Source organism: Motacilla alba, chromosome 7 (genome assembly GCF_015832195.1).
Source record: "Motacilla alba alba isolate MOTALB_02 chromosome 7, Motacilla_alba_V1.0_pri, whole genome shotgun sequence".
Lineage (NCBI taxonomy): Eukaryota > Metazoa > Chordata > Aves > Passeriformes > Motacillidae > Motacilla > Motacilla alba.
Window position 1 is genome coordinate 4,043,377 of NC_052022.1, and position 16,248 is coordinate 4,059,624.

Consider the following 16,248-nt stretch of genomic DNA (forward strand, 5'->3'; position numbering starts at 1 on the left):
CTCTTTTCCAAAACAGGGCTCATCATTCAATGCCACTAATGTATAGCAGATTCTGAAATACTGTCATCTGAGACAGTTAAGTACTAAACAAAACATTACCAGGGTGGAGGAATCACTTACCCTGATTGACAACAAATCGTAACTTCTGTATTGTTGCCAGATTGCCGCTAACTCTGTATATTCCATCAACATCTAGACCTGAAAAAGAAACACATATTTCATTTTAGATCATAGAAGTATTTTTCTTTGTACGTCTGTCAGGAAGGCAGAAGCACCCTCGCAAGTATGAAGAAGAGCAGCGCAGCGAGCGACTGAAAAATAATCCACCTGACAACAACTGAAGTGCCTCCTCACTGATTAAAGCAGCAATGAAAAATAAAAGTGGGAGATTAACTTAAGTGAATACAAAACACCTAGCTATAATTATCTTGTAATTCTGTCAGCAGAATACGGCTCTGCAAGGGGCTTTGAGTGTGGCAGGAAAGCGAGGGGTAATTGGCTCTGGTGCTCGTCGGGAAGCGCTGTTTGGGACAGGCATGGTGCCGTGCCAGCCCTGCTTGAACGTGGGATGTTTGCATCAATAGTGCCAGGAAACTTCTCTGTCTGGGCTCAGGGCTTCCAGACATGAATTTCTGAGGCTGTGACCTTTCTGAAAATAAATCACTGTGGTGCCCACCCCGAAATCGTGACATGTGTGAGACTCCACACAACTACCATTTCTCTACAATATTCTTCATAGTAGCTCAGACAGGTTTGAGGATTAAGTTAAATATCCCAAGCAGCATATGCCCTGGAGTACTTTTCTTCATTGATACAGGCCATTATTTTCAAGGACAACACGACAGTCCTTGTTTCTCCCTGCATATCTACTCAAGGTTTATCTTCTAGGTGAAACGAGATGTCATACTCCCTTTTGTGACATATTATCTCCTACAGCAAGTTCTGTTGATATGAGTGTTTAAAATAGCACTTCCAGCCCCTGTTGCATAGCTGTAGGATTTCAAAGCACATGGGAACTGCTCTCCTTTTCCAGGGGAATTCACTGCGGTGCAACACTGACCCAACCTGAGTGCTAAAAATCAAACCCACTAAAACGTACACTGTCATTTCACATCTAAATCTTGCAAGTACAAAAGAAGCCAAGAGAAGCTACACAAACCAGTTTTGGTTTTTTTTTTTTTTTAAAGGCTACTTATCCCTTGGAACACAAGTTTTAATTAGGTTTTGGCAAGCAGATTCAGAGAAAGCTTTTCTCCTCAAAAATGCTAATTTGTCAAACCCAAAAATTTTCAGCAAACACTCCCTGACAATGTATCTAGGGGGAATAGTTTTCCAGTTTGAGGTGGGGGAAAAGGAAATCTGAACATATAGGTAAGACTAAAAACAAATGGAAAAGCTCAGAAGCCCAGCTGTGACAACAGTTAATGAAGAAGAAGCTGAATTTCACATCTTTATTGACACTTGCACCATTCCTTGGCACACAAGTGCCATGGCTAATGGACTCAAGTGTTTGGAGGCATTTCTCATTGATCTAGAAATATTTGAAAAACTTTACTTTTCCTTTTGATGAAGACTGACCCTGAATAAAATCTTTTGTGTGTTAGCATGCTTGTTTTGTCTCTTCAAAAAATTTGGAGTCTATGCTGCCAGGAACATCCTGATTTGTTGTGCATTTAAAAAGCTTATTTTAAAAATTAATAATTATTTCTTCTTCTGATTATTAATAATAATTCTATGCTTCTCTGTGTGTTTCATTAGATGGTTTTCTACCCTGGACCTGTGGGTGTCCTGTAACATAATACTGAGAGTGATGTTTCATTTGAGGAAGATCCCCGCGTCGGTTGCAGAGGGATAAAGAAAAAAAAAGTTTATTTAAGAGAAATCAAAAAGGATTTAGTAATCAAGAAATCTTGGAATTATCCATCTGCTGGATATATAACATATGAGTAAATGGAAATTATTGAAATGTTTAAGTAATGCAATTCTAACTTAAATCTGAAGAGTTTAATTCTGTTTCAGTAAGGGGAGAGTGAAAGACTAACTCCCAGCATAGGATTGTGGGATTCTTGTGGTAGAGGATTAAGAATTGCATCATGTAAACTGAAGTCTAAACCAGAAATTAAAAAGGAAAAATAAATCAAACTAACAAACAGGCTAAGCCACCAGACAGAATGTTAACTTTTGTTTGGATCTAACTCAATTCAGTTCTTAACCTCATTGGTTATATGGAAGTGAAAACAATCCATGTCACTTTGGGTGAAATAGTCTCACATTAAGAGCATCAATTTGGAACCTGCATAAATCACCCAGATCAAGTGAAAATTAACAAGCTGTGTTGTAAATTGGTGGCTATTACATCTTGCAACATGGTCTGGAGTACACAAGAGCATTATTATTGTTAATAAATTAATTTTCATCCAGAAATGAAGTTTGATTAGCATTTTATTTGGACAGTATACAATATGTCTGAGAAAAGTAAATAGAAAAAAAAATCAAGCTGATTATAACATTCACGTGCCATCAACTTTCTGCTCCAAGAACTTTGAAAGTTAAGCCAAGCCAAACCAATGCAAATTGGTGGATTTGGACATCCTTTTCTTGACCACATTATCTTAGCTGGATTGTTAACAACTTATTTTGGAAATCCAATTAGGCACAAAGGAGAAAGGCAGAGAAAGAGAGAGCAAAGTATATTTCATAGTTCTTATTTCCTGATTCTATGAACAGTTTTCAAAGCAAATTCACTTTTAAGGGCACCTCTGTCAAGAATAAAAAACATCTCTGCACTGCTGTAAGTGTTTCTTCGCGGCAGGCTATAAATACTTAGGGAACAAGATGAAACAAAAGCTTTGCCCAGTTTCCTATCTGGTGCTGGAGTCTAAGTATAGTGGCAAAGAAACTTTCAGGAAAAGATATTTGTTATAATAAAGTCAACTTTAGTTCACTATAGGATGACCTTCTTGTGTTGCGTAGTGGGGTTTTTCTGGGAAAATCACTGGATTTTGCCCTAAAGGAGAGCAAGTATTTTATTTGCTTTATATTCCAGTCTCCAACTCTGTTTCTGTTTGTTTTAATGAGGAACCTGAGAACAGGATGGACCCACAATTAGAAATTATAGCCAAAAGCACGATAATGATTTCCACACTAAATTTTGTAATGGTATAAGAAATGTAGGAAAAGGTCTTACTCAAGAACTCATCAGTTCAGCTGCCGAACTATAGCAAATTTTAACTATTTTAGTAAAAAAAAAAAAAATACACAGGTGCTCCTGATGAGAAAGTTAAAAGGCAACTGGACTCAGTCTTGGCTGAGATTCATGAGCAATGATGAAAGTTATAGTCGCTCTGCACTGCACAGGAGATGTTACAAGAATATTTTTTAAAAACATTTCTTGCACTAACTCCTATCCAAAAGAGAAGTAACAATGAATGCAGGCAAGTGTCAGATGTAGGACCAATTTGAGCTGGAACCAGGTGTTGCAGTGAAATAACAGACAGAAGAAATTTAGAGTTTAAGTGATATATTTATTCAAAAAATGTTTTAAAATACTAGATGTAAATATTGATTGAGGTAGTCCAGGTGATTTATGAACTGTCTGCAGTTAAATGTTCTCACTCACTCATTTCTGTTGCATAGACAAAAAAAAATCCCTCTCCCAAATCACACTGGGTTCTGTCTAATCTTAATCTCTATTTGATAATACCTTCAAACTGAATATAAAAAGAAAATCTTTGTGTGCAGGGAGAAAGGGGTGGTGGTACACAGAAATTTCTCTGGGTTTTAACAAGATTTAGAATTTAAAACAGCACTAGGTAACTTCCTGCATGGAAACCCACAGAACTTTCACAATTAATGTATCCTGAAATAGGTGTGGTCCCCAGGCCTGTTTTGTAAAAGAAACCAGCGTGCTGGATTCAACAACAAAGTGAAGTACAAACTTGAAGAAAGGCATTCTTTAGTTAGTCCTTTCATTTAAAATCAGTTATGTTCAGGGCAAAACTATTGTATTTCAAAGGAGCCTATTATGCCTTCCCATAAACAGAAAGATCATACGTTTTAAAACTAAAGTATCATTATGCAATCAAGCTGTTGTATTATAAACTATTTTGTGGGCTCAGATGCCCAGGGCCATCTTTACAAATATTTAAGAGGTCATTATCAGGGTATGTTCTCCCTAAAACTATAATTCTTTCCTTGTGTTTTCATATGCATCTTACCATAAATATCTGATATATCAACAATTTTTTTTAAAGTTTACTAAGTGAGGCAAGAAATCATTTAAAGAAGCAGAAATTAGTGAATGCAGCAAATATATCTATGACAAAATAATGTGATGAAAAAAACAAAAAAACCAATGTGCATCAGAAATAAAATTTCACAAAAAAGATCAATATATGTATTCCAGTAGAAGGAAAATCATGAAGGCTAGCAAAGAATGAACACTTAAATTTGACTTTAAAATAATGTATCTGCATAGGGTATTAAAATGAACCCAGAGTTCCAGGTGAATGTTTGAGCAAAAATAACATTTTTTATCTGAAGCCATGGAAATCAGAGGTGAAAATGAAGAATACCATGAAGGAAATGTAGGCTACACCCCAAAAAGTGTTGCTGACATCCCTGTCCTGCTTCTTGGTGTGGCAGAGGGTGGGGTTGTATGTGCCCAAAGCTCCTGGAGGAGTGCTGGAGGCTGGCACTGGGATTGCTCTGCCCTGATGGGACAAAGTTGCTGTTTTGATCACCAGAATTACCCCTTTCTTGTTCTCCTCCCAGCAGATTATCACACTTTTGAGGCTTAAAACATCCCAGCAACATATCAACAACATATCATCATTTAATAGGGTAACAGGTCCATGCCCTATCCAGAGAGAGTACTGGGCTAACCATGGAAATGGGTTCCATAAAAATGTCATGGTAGGTACTTGTACCAGACAGACTTAGACAGGCTGAGGAGGTCAAAGAGTGGATGATACGGGAAGTCAATCTGAAGGACAAAAAGATAACCACCGTTGTAAAAACCACCCATTTCCATTGGTGGCCACGATATGCTTGTGCCTCACATTTGGAAATAAAGTACAGAGAAATATTTGGAAATGACTAAGGCTGAAGAGTTATTCTGATACTGTAAAAGCAATAAGAGCAATGTTCTTGGAGACTGGCTAGACTGACCTCAGTCACAGACAGACTACTTAAATAATTAATTCTGGGCACTATGAACAAATAATTCATAACAAAATATCATTAATCCCAACCAGCATGGTTTCATGGAAATCAGAGCTTTGTCTAGTAAACTTGTTGCATTTTTTGATGGACCAGAATATTCGACAGGTCTGGTTGGTGAAGGCATTGGTGTTGAAATAGAGTGTTTGGCTTTCCGTGCCACCTTTGACTTAGTACCACATGACATTTTGATCAAAGCACTTGCATTCTATAGAATTAACAGGGCATATATTACATGGATTAAAAACTGGCTCGGTGACAGACCTCAAAATGTGGTAGTTAATGGGAGATATCAGTTAGCAAGGTCAGAACTGGCACAGCTCTCAAGAGCGGGGCTCTCATCCAGTGCCATCTGGGACAATGAGAGAAAAAAATTCCCTTGGCAAAACAAGCAGATGACACAAAGGTCAGGGAGATATTAAATAATGACAAGGACAGGTAAAGTTACAGAAGATCTGAACTACTACCTTAAACAGCCACAGTCTGGCAAAACCAGGTTTAGTATGGAGAAACACAACGTACATCCAACACTCTGGATTAGGCTACAAAGGACTTGAAGTTTACTTTAAATAAGGATTTGATCTCTGAGCTCAGTGCTGCAACAAACAGGACTAATGTAATGCCTTGGATTATAAAGGAGTATCAAAGAAGCAGGGATGAGATTGAACCTCTTCATGGGCTACAAATAGGATCTGCAGTAAAGCACTGCACTTGATAGCAAAGCAAATAACATGAAACATAAAATAAAAGCTTTGTTGCGTCCTATTAAAGAGAAGACAGAGAAATGTCCTCTTCATCTGTATATTTTATGTGATTTGAAGGTAGTGGACTTCCTTCCAGCACTGCCCAGCTGCAGGACCTATGACAGCAAGCCTGAATTCAAGGTAGCATCAAAAAGATTATCTTTTTTCTATGATCAGTAGAAATCCAACACTGCTTTGGAATTTAGTGAAGACAGAGATAGTGGGGAAAAGAAAGGAGAGGGAATATTGTAGTAGTTCTCAAAAGGCTATGAAACAGATCTATTGGAGGTGTCTGACATGAGGTTTGGTGAATCTCTTTAGGAAATTAGCTGAAAAGAAATAATTCTATGTTTGACTGCAATAATATCAAGAAGATGAGGGGCATTCCTACATAAAAAGAGAATCTCATTTTTTCTTGCAGTAATAACTCCAAGATGCAATGAAAGGAGAAAAGCTTGACTAAGATCTTATTGTTTTCTAGACCCTATAGAAACTGTTTAATGGAAGCAATTAAAACACTGAATATGAGCATTACATACTGAGAATGAGTAACAAGTGAATATGATGGAGGATATGCTTCATTCTGTTTCATATCACTCGATGGTAGAACTTCCACTTAGATATTTATACACAAATAAATAAGGGCAGTGAGAGTACAAAGCAAGTGTAATTTAAATGAGCACACAGTTCACTGCTACGCGGGGCTGCTGTTTAATGCCCAAATCAAGCTTGCTCTGCCTCTGTCGTCTTCTCTATTGTGCTGTGCTTTGACATTCAAGAAGTTTATGGTTTAAAAGCCCCAGGAACAACAAGACTTCCTCAGGAGGCTGCCTGTAACAAGAAACTAAACTAAGCTTTGAGACTATTTGTTTTGAATGAAGCCGTCGAACACGCAGCGCGCTCACTGTAATTTTGCCCTTACCCCCAGTATATCCTTTTGCCATTCTGCTGGTCCCACTTCTTGCAGCTAAACAAAGTGACCTCATTGCTTTCCACTGTATTTTCTTTTAAACATTGGCTGGGATGATTGAGATTCAGGAATGTGGGAAAATGGATTCCCAAGCCACGTCCATCCCCTTTAATTCTGAGCTGTAATTTTTGGCTTGGCTTGAATCACAGTCATCACATTTCAGTCTGAATCTCTCTGTAAAGTGATCTTTCTTAAACATTTCTTTCACTCATCATGGGATCAGAAACAAAGCCATTCTAGTCTTTCAGCGAAACACTTACAAACGTCTTTTTACAGCAACTCACAAGAGCTGAATTTCCTTTAAAAAATGTTTGAAAAAGAGGAGGTTTTCATTGCCTGATTGTCCTCTTTGTGAATCTTGTCATCTGTATGCCATGAGCTACAGCTATTTTAATCTGTTTTTGTTTGCAATGCATTTGGTGTCCGCCCAAGAAAATGCAGGTGATTCTAATTAACTTACTGCTGAAGATGTGGAAAAATCTCAATTGTGCGACAGAGAATTATACACTTAAAACCTTCCCTCTATTATTTATAACAGCTTATTAATGAAAATGATTACATGAATACATTTACCACCTGATTCATCTTTGTTCACTTTTTACATCAACAAGGTTTATGCTAAAGGGGAAAAAAATGCCTACCAAATACAGACCTCAAGTACACACATCAGCTTGCTGGTTTAAATAGAATGGCAGTTTAAAAGGAAATAACATTGTCTTCATGCAACACAGTATAATATCTGAAATTGCCAAATGTTTGGAAGTAGCTGTTCTCTCTCTGTAACACAATAGTGTTTAGTTTTGGGAATGCTTATTTCTGTTTTGTTTACGTGTTTGTTTTCTCTTGTAATACCTCCTTCACCACTCCTATTCCCTTTCATTTGCTGCAGTTACTGCTTCTCACGTATGGGTTAGGAGGTCCACTCTCAACAATCCTTAATTCATCTGAAATAAAATAGCATTTCTTTGGTTTTTTGCTGCTTTATCAAGTACAATTTTTTCATGCTAGCCAAGGGTGATCAAGGGTGGTGAGGCACTGGAATGGGTTGTTCAGAGAATCTCTGGATGCCCCATCCCTGGAAATGTCCAAGAACAGGTTGGACATAGCTTGAAGCAATGGGATAGTGGAAGGTGCCCCTGCCCATGGCAAGGGTAGAATGAGATGTGTTTTAAGGTCCCTTCCAATGCAAATCATTCTATGATTTTATATTACAATCAATGGATGTTACCTGAATTGAGAATTTTCTGCTAGGTACAGCTACCAACAAGCAGTTTGCCACCTTCCATTTCTATTATTCCATGCCACACTCTGACAGTCTAACTTGAATGTGATGATAATATGGATAATGCTGTTTATTTTGGGAAGGATGAAAGCCTGAATAAAGGTTATCATTTTAGGAGAAGCTGACGATGGAAAAACTCATCCACTGTGTGACATGATCAGAACAGCTGGGGATGTAATGTGGAGGGTGGGGGAGAAGAGAGCCAAGGTATTTTGTATGTTCAAGAAATATATACAATATTGCCATTTCTTATATCCCAGCTGTGCCTGTTAACTTCTGGAAACATGTAGAGCTCAGCAATAAAGCATACTTGACTGATATTTACTGCAAAGTGCATTATAAGACATTTTCTGTCACACATTATGTTCTGAAAGAGTTAAGTAACATGAAAAATACAGGCTCGAGATTATATCTGTCATGGATGAAAATACTACATTTATGCCTCATTGTAATCCATTCATTGGTTTATGTACCCCAGCCCTCCAGGGAGTGTCACAACTCCACATGATACTGCTGAGAGCTGTATTTTGCTTTTGGATTTCTGATTTAGCTGAAAGAAGTTTTAAAACACATGTAGCCTGACAACTCCCTATTGGCTATACAGCCGAGGAGGGTCAAGAGCATAAACCATTCCAGAAAAAGCCAGCTGTGACTTAGGCTCACTGTAAAGATCTGCCTCTTACAGACAGTAGCAGACAAGGAAATTTATGCATTTTGCTAAATCCTCCCACTTTAGTTGAACTGTGCTTCATTTGGGGATCCATCATCACCGACATCGCGCCTGTGTTTTTTGACCAACATCAGAGCACTGAAGGAAACTGCACTTTGGGGGGACCCAATGTCCTTTTAGGAGTGTGCAGAACTTCCAGTCAGGTCCACTGACACCACCAGTAGGAACTGTGGTTAAAGCTAAGGGACAGCTGCAATTCTCCAAACATCCCTTGCTCTCAATGCTGATTTTTAAAGAGAATTTAGTGCACAGTAGGGACAAATCTTTTCCCCTCTTTCACAACAGTGAGAGATTAAATTAGACCTCAGTAATGTCACCTCCCCATCCTGACTAGCACTGCTTCTTGCTGGACTTTGAACAGTTGGAAGTGGAAGATCTGTATGTGTGGGCAAACAAAACCTTCAACCAAAATGGGTAAGGATTGCATTTTCTAGTCTGCAGCACCTTTGCTTAGCAAAGAGATTTTTCATTCAATTTTTCTTTTTTTTTAATGGTAAAAACTGAGAAAGGAAGTTTAAGGTGGAATAGGAATATTAAGGAAGCAAACTGAAAGCTACAGAACTACTTCTTCCATAACTTTTTGGTTTTAGAGATAGCTGAGGAGTCCAGATAGGCCACAGATCCATTACTTGATAACCTGACACTGTGCTCTGTCCAGCCTGAGATGTCTCACGGTTATCTCTGTTATCTCCAGGATCACAGCCCACTCAACTTTCCATGGACACATCCTCCAGCTCCTGAGCATCACCAGGAGAGATGCCAAGGCAGAGTTTAACTGTTACAGCTCAACAGCAGCTAAAGAAACATCAGTGGGGCACTTGAGAGCAGCACTTGTTTTGTTGCATAGCGCAGAAGGCTGGGTCTGTGTCCTGCAGTCAGAAATCAAACCTGTTTTGGGATGGGAAACACAGAGGTTCTGAGTTTCTAACAGAGGAATGTGCTCTAAAATCTGAGCTGGGGCTCTAATGTGCAGTTGGTGGCGGTCTTTGTTATTCGCATTGTATTGTAGGCATCTATCTTTGTGTTTGCTTTTTATCTTCAAGAGGGAGTAAACATTTAAAAAGTAGATTCTTTAGTCTAAGGCACACTATCAGACACCTTTGGGTGTTGCAGGAAAACCCAGAGGCTCTCTTGGAAGATAAGTATTCACACAGCTATCCAACACCAACTCAGTGAATTCTTAGCATTGCATATCTGCCCAACATATAAATGTGATAACACAAAGGTGTGTGTGCATGGGCACACGGAGATAATTTCTACTTTAATAGACTCTTTCTCAGTTTACTCTGCTCACATTTCAAGACCCAATAATAGTGAAAACCATGGGATTCCACTGAATGCCCTACCACCTTTCTTAGTGTGATAAATCTCTAGTCTGAGAAGTGAGCAAAACTTTCTTGTTTTTGCGAAATTCATATTTAGTGTTATGAAACAGTGACATTAAGCAGTACTACGGGAAACAACAGAGACATTAATTTTAATATGACACAAACCTATTGTTCTTACATATTTTTCCACTTTAGTTTTTGCCATCTTAGCTGCAAGACTCTGCAGCTATATATATAGGTTATTTTTCCTGTCATTTCCACTGGGTTTTCTGTCCCCAAACAGATTCAAGTAACTTAAAAACTTTTTTCCCCCTCCATTTAATTGGGGAAAAATCTAATCACCAAAGCAACACTCAGCAAAAGATGTAGTCAAGGTTTCTGCAGAAAAAATAAAACTCCTGAATTGCATTATAAAGAGTGATAAGTACCAAAACTTAAGAGACTGGTGCATCCCTCATTACTTTGGCAGAAGCAGCTTCATAGTTTCCATGCCATGGTTTGACACGCATTCCAGGATAGACTACACAAAAATAGCACAAAACTTATAATGAATTGCTCAGGGACTCCTCAAAAAAGGTTTCTTAAGTATAGTCTGAAAAGGAACAAATCACTTTCTGCTTTGAAATATGCAAATTTAAAAAACCTCAATGAAATACAAATTATATAACTAAAACATAGCTGAGACATGCAAGAAATGCATAAAAATACTAACTTCTGATAAGAAAACAACCCTAGTTGCTGGCAATAGAATGCACTAGATATATGTTAGCTGAATTTTGGGAGAAGTAAATGCATAAATATGAAAATAATTTTATATTTTCATGGAAGATAATTATTTTGTAATTTAAAGCCACGAAGAAATTTGATTTGAATCGTTGTCTTTGTGTCTTAAAGCTGACTGTGGCATGGAATGATGTAAGGAAGGTAGAAATCCAATCTCATCCCTTTTACTAGGGCTCACATAGGCTCTCTGGTATTTCTGAAGGCTTGGAAAGATGAAGTTGGCATAAAGTGCTTTCCATATCTAATTTCCTTCTTTGGTGAAAATTCCAGTAATTATTAATGACATTTACTCTACAGACATACAAGGCAGTTGTAGGGTTTCTAACAGAAACCTCTTGCTCTAAGCTGTGGCCTTTGTGTTTTTAATGTAGGGCATATCAGAACACAAAAATGCAGCTGAAACAGAGATAATAAAAGGCACCATTGTGAACCCTTTATAGTGTGCAAATTCAGATACTTTTCAGGCATCCACATCATGAGAGTTTGAAAAGTATTAAAAAATATCATGTCTTTGCAGGCACTGCTGTGAGGACAGTCCTGCAGGTCACAGATCAGGGCATTAAACAAAATGTTTTGTAGCTGCTCTGGTTTAGTGTCAAAGTAGGAAAACCTGCCTGCATAAATAGCACCCTTCCAGAACCTTCCACCTCTTTGTTTGGATTCAAGTCTGGCTTGCAATTTGTTTGGGCTGGAGACTTTGAATGGTTTTGTTTTCAGTGGTTAGAGGAGATGCTCAGCCGGTTCAAAGTCAAGCTTACAGTCTAAGTGAAAGCAATTTTCAATAGTAGAGGATGTATCTTATCTTTCTACTAAGGTTTATTAAAAATATGTAGCACCTGATAATTTAACACCGAATGAGTGGCTGCTAAATTTCCCCCTCTCTTTGTCCCTCTGTCTCACACACACAAACACAGGAATGCTCCTCGCCTGCCAAGCTATGTGCCAAGATTTTGTTCACTTTAATCTCAATCATATGAGTTAGAGAACCATGAAACAAAGTTTCTACCAAGTATGCTGACAGATTTTTAGTTCTCGTGGCTCCACAGGGCATCACTACAAGCACACGAAGGAACTTTTCTTATTAAAGGTTTCTGAGCTGATCCGTTTTCCATTTAAGTCAACATGAGCAGTATCGCCATGAGGAACTCAACACTTGCTAACTGATACCATGCACTCATCAAAATTTTTTCATTTCTAAGTAAACAAAGAGCTGTGGTACCTCCAGCAGCATTGTGTGGTTACTGCTGGCACGGGGAAGGCATTTGGTGGCAGCTACTTTGGTGTGTTATGTCACATAACACCATGTCAGCTCAGGACTGACAAATCAAAGCGTATGGTTTCAAATATTGGGGGGAATTTTTCCTGGGGAGGTGAAGAAAAGAGGCATGGAACAACCTCCTTCTGCCTTTTGGGGACTATCTTCTGAGTGAAGATATTTCAGAGGTATCACCTTACCCTTGGTGTGGAGCAGTCCATGGTCCATTTTAAGAGCCACAGTATCACCTGTTAATGGCTCATAATCTTGGCAATTAAACAAGTTCCTGTCCTTTGTTTTTAAATCTTGAACTAAAAGCTGGATATTTACGGTTTTTTTCAAATAGATAAAGCTTAAAGCCCTGGAAAAACAAAACTCTGACCTATTTCCTTAACTGTAAGGCACAACTATTGACCACAGAACAGATCTATTCAGGTCCCTCAACAGAAGTCTCCATCTGTCTTGGTGGACAGGCTTATAATAATAAAGCAGGAATTATAGGAAGAAATAACCTATGTCCATTTCAAAGCAGAATAAGCATGAGAAAGCAGTTTCTGATTGCAATATCTCTTTCCCAAAAATTTCAGTTATTTGAAAGGCATCGTCTCTTGACACCAAAAAAGGTGCATGAAGGAACCACAAGGAGAGAGCTGGAGGATCCAGGAGGTCTGCTGTGTTATGAAACAAAATGCTCACATTTTGCTCTCATTTACATCTATGCCATTCCTCCCAAACTATTGTTTGAGTGAAGACAAAAGAAGTTGCTTTGCTATAAAATTGCATCCATCATCTGTGTGGATCCTGATCATAATGCAACAATCTGCTGAGGCAACAGACAACTGGAGATCTTTGAAAAACTTGTTAGTTCCTTGGGGGTTATCATGCAGTAGCCAATTTAGGGACAATGCTGTTACTAGATTGCTAATAATATCAGTTTCATCATTTCAGGAGAGCAAAACAAACTGCAGAAATCATCTCTTAAAGAAGTGAAAGCCTTCACATAAAGCTTCCTTTTTAATCTGTCCTCCCCCTTTGCCCTCTGCCTTCCTTCTGAAGCTCTCTGTTGGTACAATTTCTCTCACTTAGGTATCAATCCCATTAGACTGTGGTATTATATGATTAAAACATTGATGTAACACAAGCTGCTACAGCAAATAATTGAAGTAATAAAATACAACTGCAGTTATTTGCTCTCTTGAATTGCAGGGAGAACAAAAAAAGGAGATAGGTTATTTTTTTAAACTGACCCCACAGTGTGGCATATGGACAGTAAAACTTCTTTTTTAGTGTATTTTCTTTTACTGCTGTAAAACTTTTTTGAAAAAAATATATATATTTGTAGTAGTTGGTTGTTTTTTTTCCCCATAGGAAAAGTGATTAGTTTGCATTGTGGAATTATGTTTTCATAATATTTTAAAAACTACAACTTTCTATTTAAGCAGAGAGATATTGAAAGGATCTGAAATTACACCTCTTTTCCTTTTAAAGGAACTTAATGGACTTAACTTCTATTTTTGTGGGTGTTTGTGTGTGAGTGAACATCTCTTCTAGGCCAAGATTCATTTTGTCAAGTGTTAGCCCAAAGTGTTCTATTAATGGCTGAACTGCAAAGTCTGACTAAATGGGGTTTGCAGTGGAAATCCTGCCAACTCCTAGTCTGTGATGGCATGTGTACTGTACCAGGGCATGGTGCCTCACAGCCTCAGCTTATTCAGGGGGAAAAGGGAGGAGTTTTGTGCCTCTCTTTTTAACCTTTTTCATGGCTGAGAGGTGAATACCCTCATGTGTCAGCTTCCCTGAATCTGCCTTTGACCAGGGGGTGAGTCAGGACCTTCATTCCCTCCTTGGCACAGAGCAAGTAACACACACACACACACACAGTCAGCTGGCTTTAAATTCCTCTGGACTTTTTTGTTTCAGTGCATGCAAGTGTCAACTCCTTGATTTACAAAGTGTATTAACATTATTTTAATATCTAGAAAACGTTGTTTGATTCTTTTTTATTTTGTAGGTTAAGTGGTTTGTTTTATTTATTATGCCTATTGAGCAGGATTTTATGGAAAATTCGGAAGACAAAATGCCCTGTTTCCTTCTACATGTTCACAAATAGATATATTATACAATGCTAGAAAAAGGCAAAAGGCCAAACTCATCTCTGGTGTAATTCCAGTAAAAGCAATAAAATTACACAAGGCATGAATTTGGCCCAGGCACTGTAAATGTTACTCTGGTGAACACTGAGTGTCTGCTTGTTGTTACTGGCACAGCTTAAAATACAAATCCCCCCTTTTTTTCATAGAAATGGATACATTCCTCTGGAACAGATTAATCAATGAAGCAGGTATCAGGTATCTATGAAAAAGACAACAACTGGTTCAAATACCTGCCTGTTTTATGGCTTTTCCCTCTTCTAACCAACTTAGAGTCGCTTCTTTCAAATTTTTAAATAATTATATATTTATTCTCTTTTGTGCCTTGTCATTACAAGGCTTTTATTCCTATTTTCAATTTTTTTTCTTTTTTTGTCTGTTGTCTCCTTTTCTCTAATTTGTCTTGTATGCCCTTCCGTGATGTTTCCTGTTGACACTTCTTGATATTTTTTTCTAACTCAGAATGTGGCTTTCTAGCAGACACAGAGGCCCCAGAGTGAATACCCTTCAGAGCCAACTCTGACTTGGACCTTGCACAACACTATTAACTGGCTCTTACTCTAAGAAAGGTGGCTATAGTGGGATTGCCTGAGCCTGAAGACAGAAATGGCTGAGGAAATCTTGCCAATATGTTTGCACTAAATTCAACCGCTCTTAATTTCTACTCAAAAGAAGAGTTTATTAAAAAAACAAAACGAAACAAAACAAAAAAGCACCAAACATTTTAAATCATAAATTTGCAAGGGCTTTTCTCAGAACTTTGTTGTTTTATATTGCATTCATCTGTACGTTTGAGTTTATGCTCGTTGGCCACTTTAAAGTAAACATAGTTCAATGCCCTCAGAAACAGATTTCTTCTGCACACTAGAATTCCCTGGAAAAAGGCTTTTTTTGCTGAACTGCTGGATATTTTTGTGTGCATGCAGGTTTTTTTTCCTATCAGTTTGTTTTGTTTCCCCCTTTTTTTTTTCCTCTCTTTTCTTTTACATTCAGTGCATATAAAAGTTGGGAGCAGAAGCCTCCTTGGAACAAGATAGAATCATAAAAGGAATCTCATCACAAGCTAAACAGTACAAATTGCACATTCTTCATGGAAGTATTAGCTTTTAGTGCGTGCCTGGATCCAAGCATAATAGATTATCCCAAAGTGGGAAAGAATGAACAGTACAAAATTAGCAGAACTGGGGGCTCAGATCAGTTGGTGGAGCAACATGATCTCTGTACTTTCAGGGTACTGAATCCTAATGCCACTGGAAACAGAATGTGAAATTATATCAGAGTAAGCAAGGAAGCATGTGTAGGCCTGGGAGAATCAAACAAGAGCTTGGAAAATACGTTTCCAAAGGAGAGTAAATGCTGAAAATCAGTGAATGAACTTGGAGGAAACAAACTGCTATTCATGAAGAATTTCTTGCTCTGAGGATAGAAAGATACGAGAGTGAAAAAACACAGAATACATTTCAGTGGTTGTTCAAGGGCCAAGTGTTGTTGGAGAATAATCCTGCACTCAGACAGAAATATAAAATGGGACAGGATAGGTCAGTCTCCTGAGGTTTCCCTTCTCAGGAAAGCCTTGCCAGAACAAATCCTCTATGCCACTGGCTGATGGGTTTGGTCTAACCGTGCTGGGAAGTGTCCCAGGAGCAGTGTGCATTTACTGGGAGCCCAAGATGGTGGTGAGCACACCCTGGCAGAACTACCCTGTACTTTCCTGCTGCCTCCCGCAGGTCCTCAGGGATGGGAATGAACTATTTTTGAGTACCAAATAAAACTTAAAATGTTGTTTA

General features: G+C 38.2%; 1 protein-coding gene across 1 annotated transcript in view; it reads right to left on the reverse strand.

Annotated features, from left to right (window-relative positions):
* ARHGAP15 (Rho GTPase activating protein 15) overlaps positions 1-16,248 on the reverse strand; it is a 320,771-nt gene that overhangs the window by 102,309 nt on the left and 202,214 nt on the right. Inside the window, exon 12 of the mRNA XM_038142951.1 lies at positions 121-198. Within this exon, the coding sequence (XP_037998879.1) occupies positions 121-198 (78 nt within the window). The remainder of the gene's footprint in view (positions 1-120; positions 199-16,248) is intronic.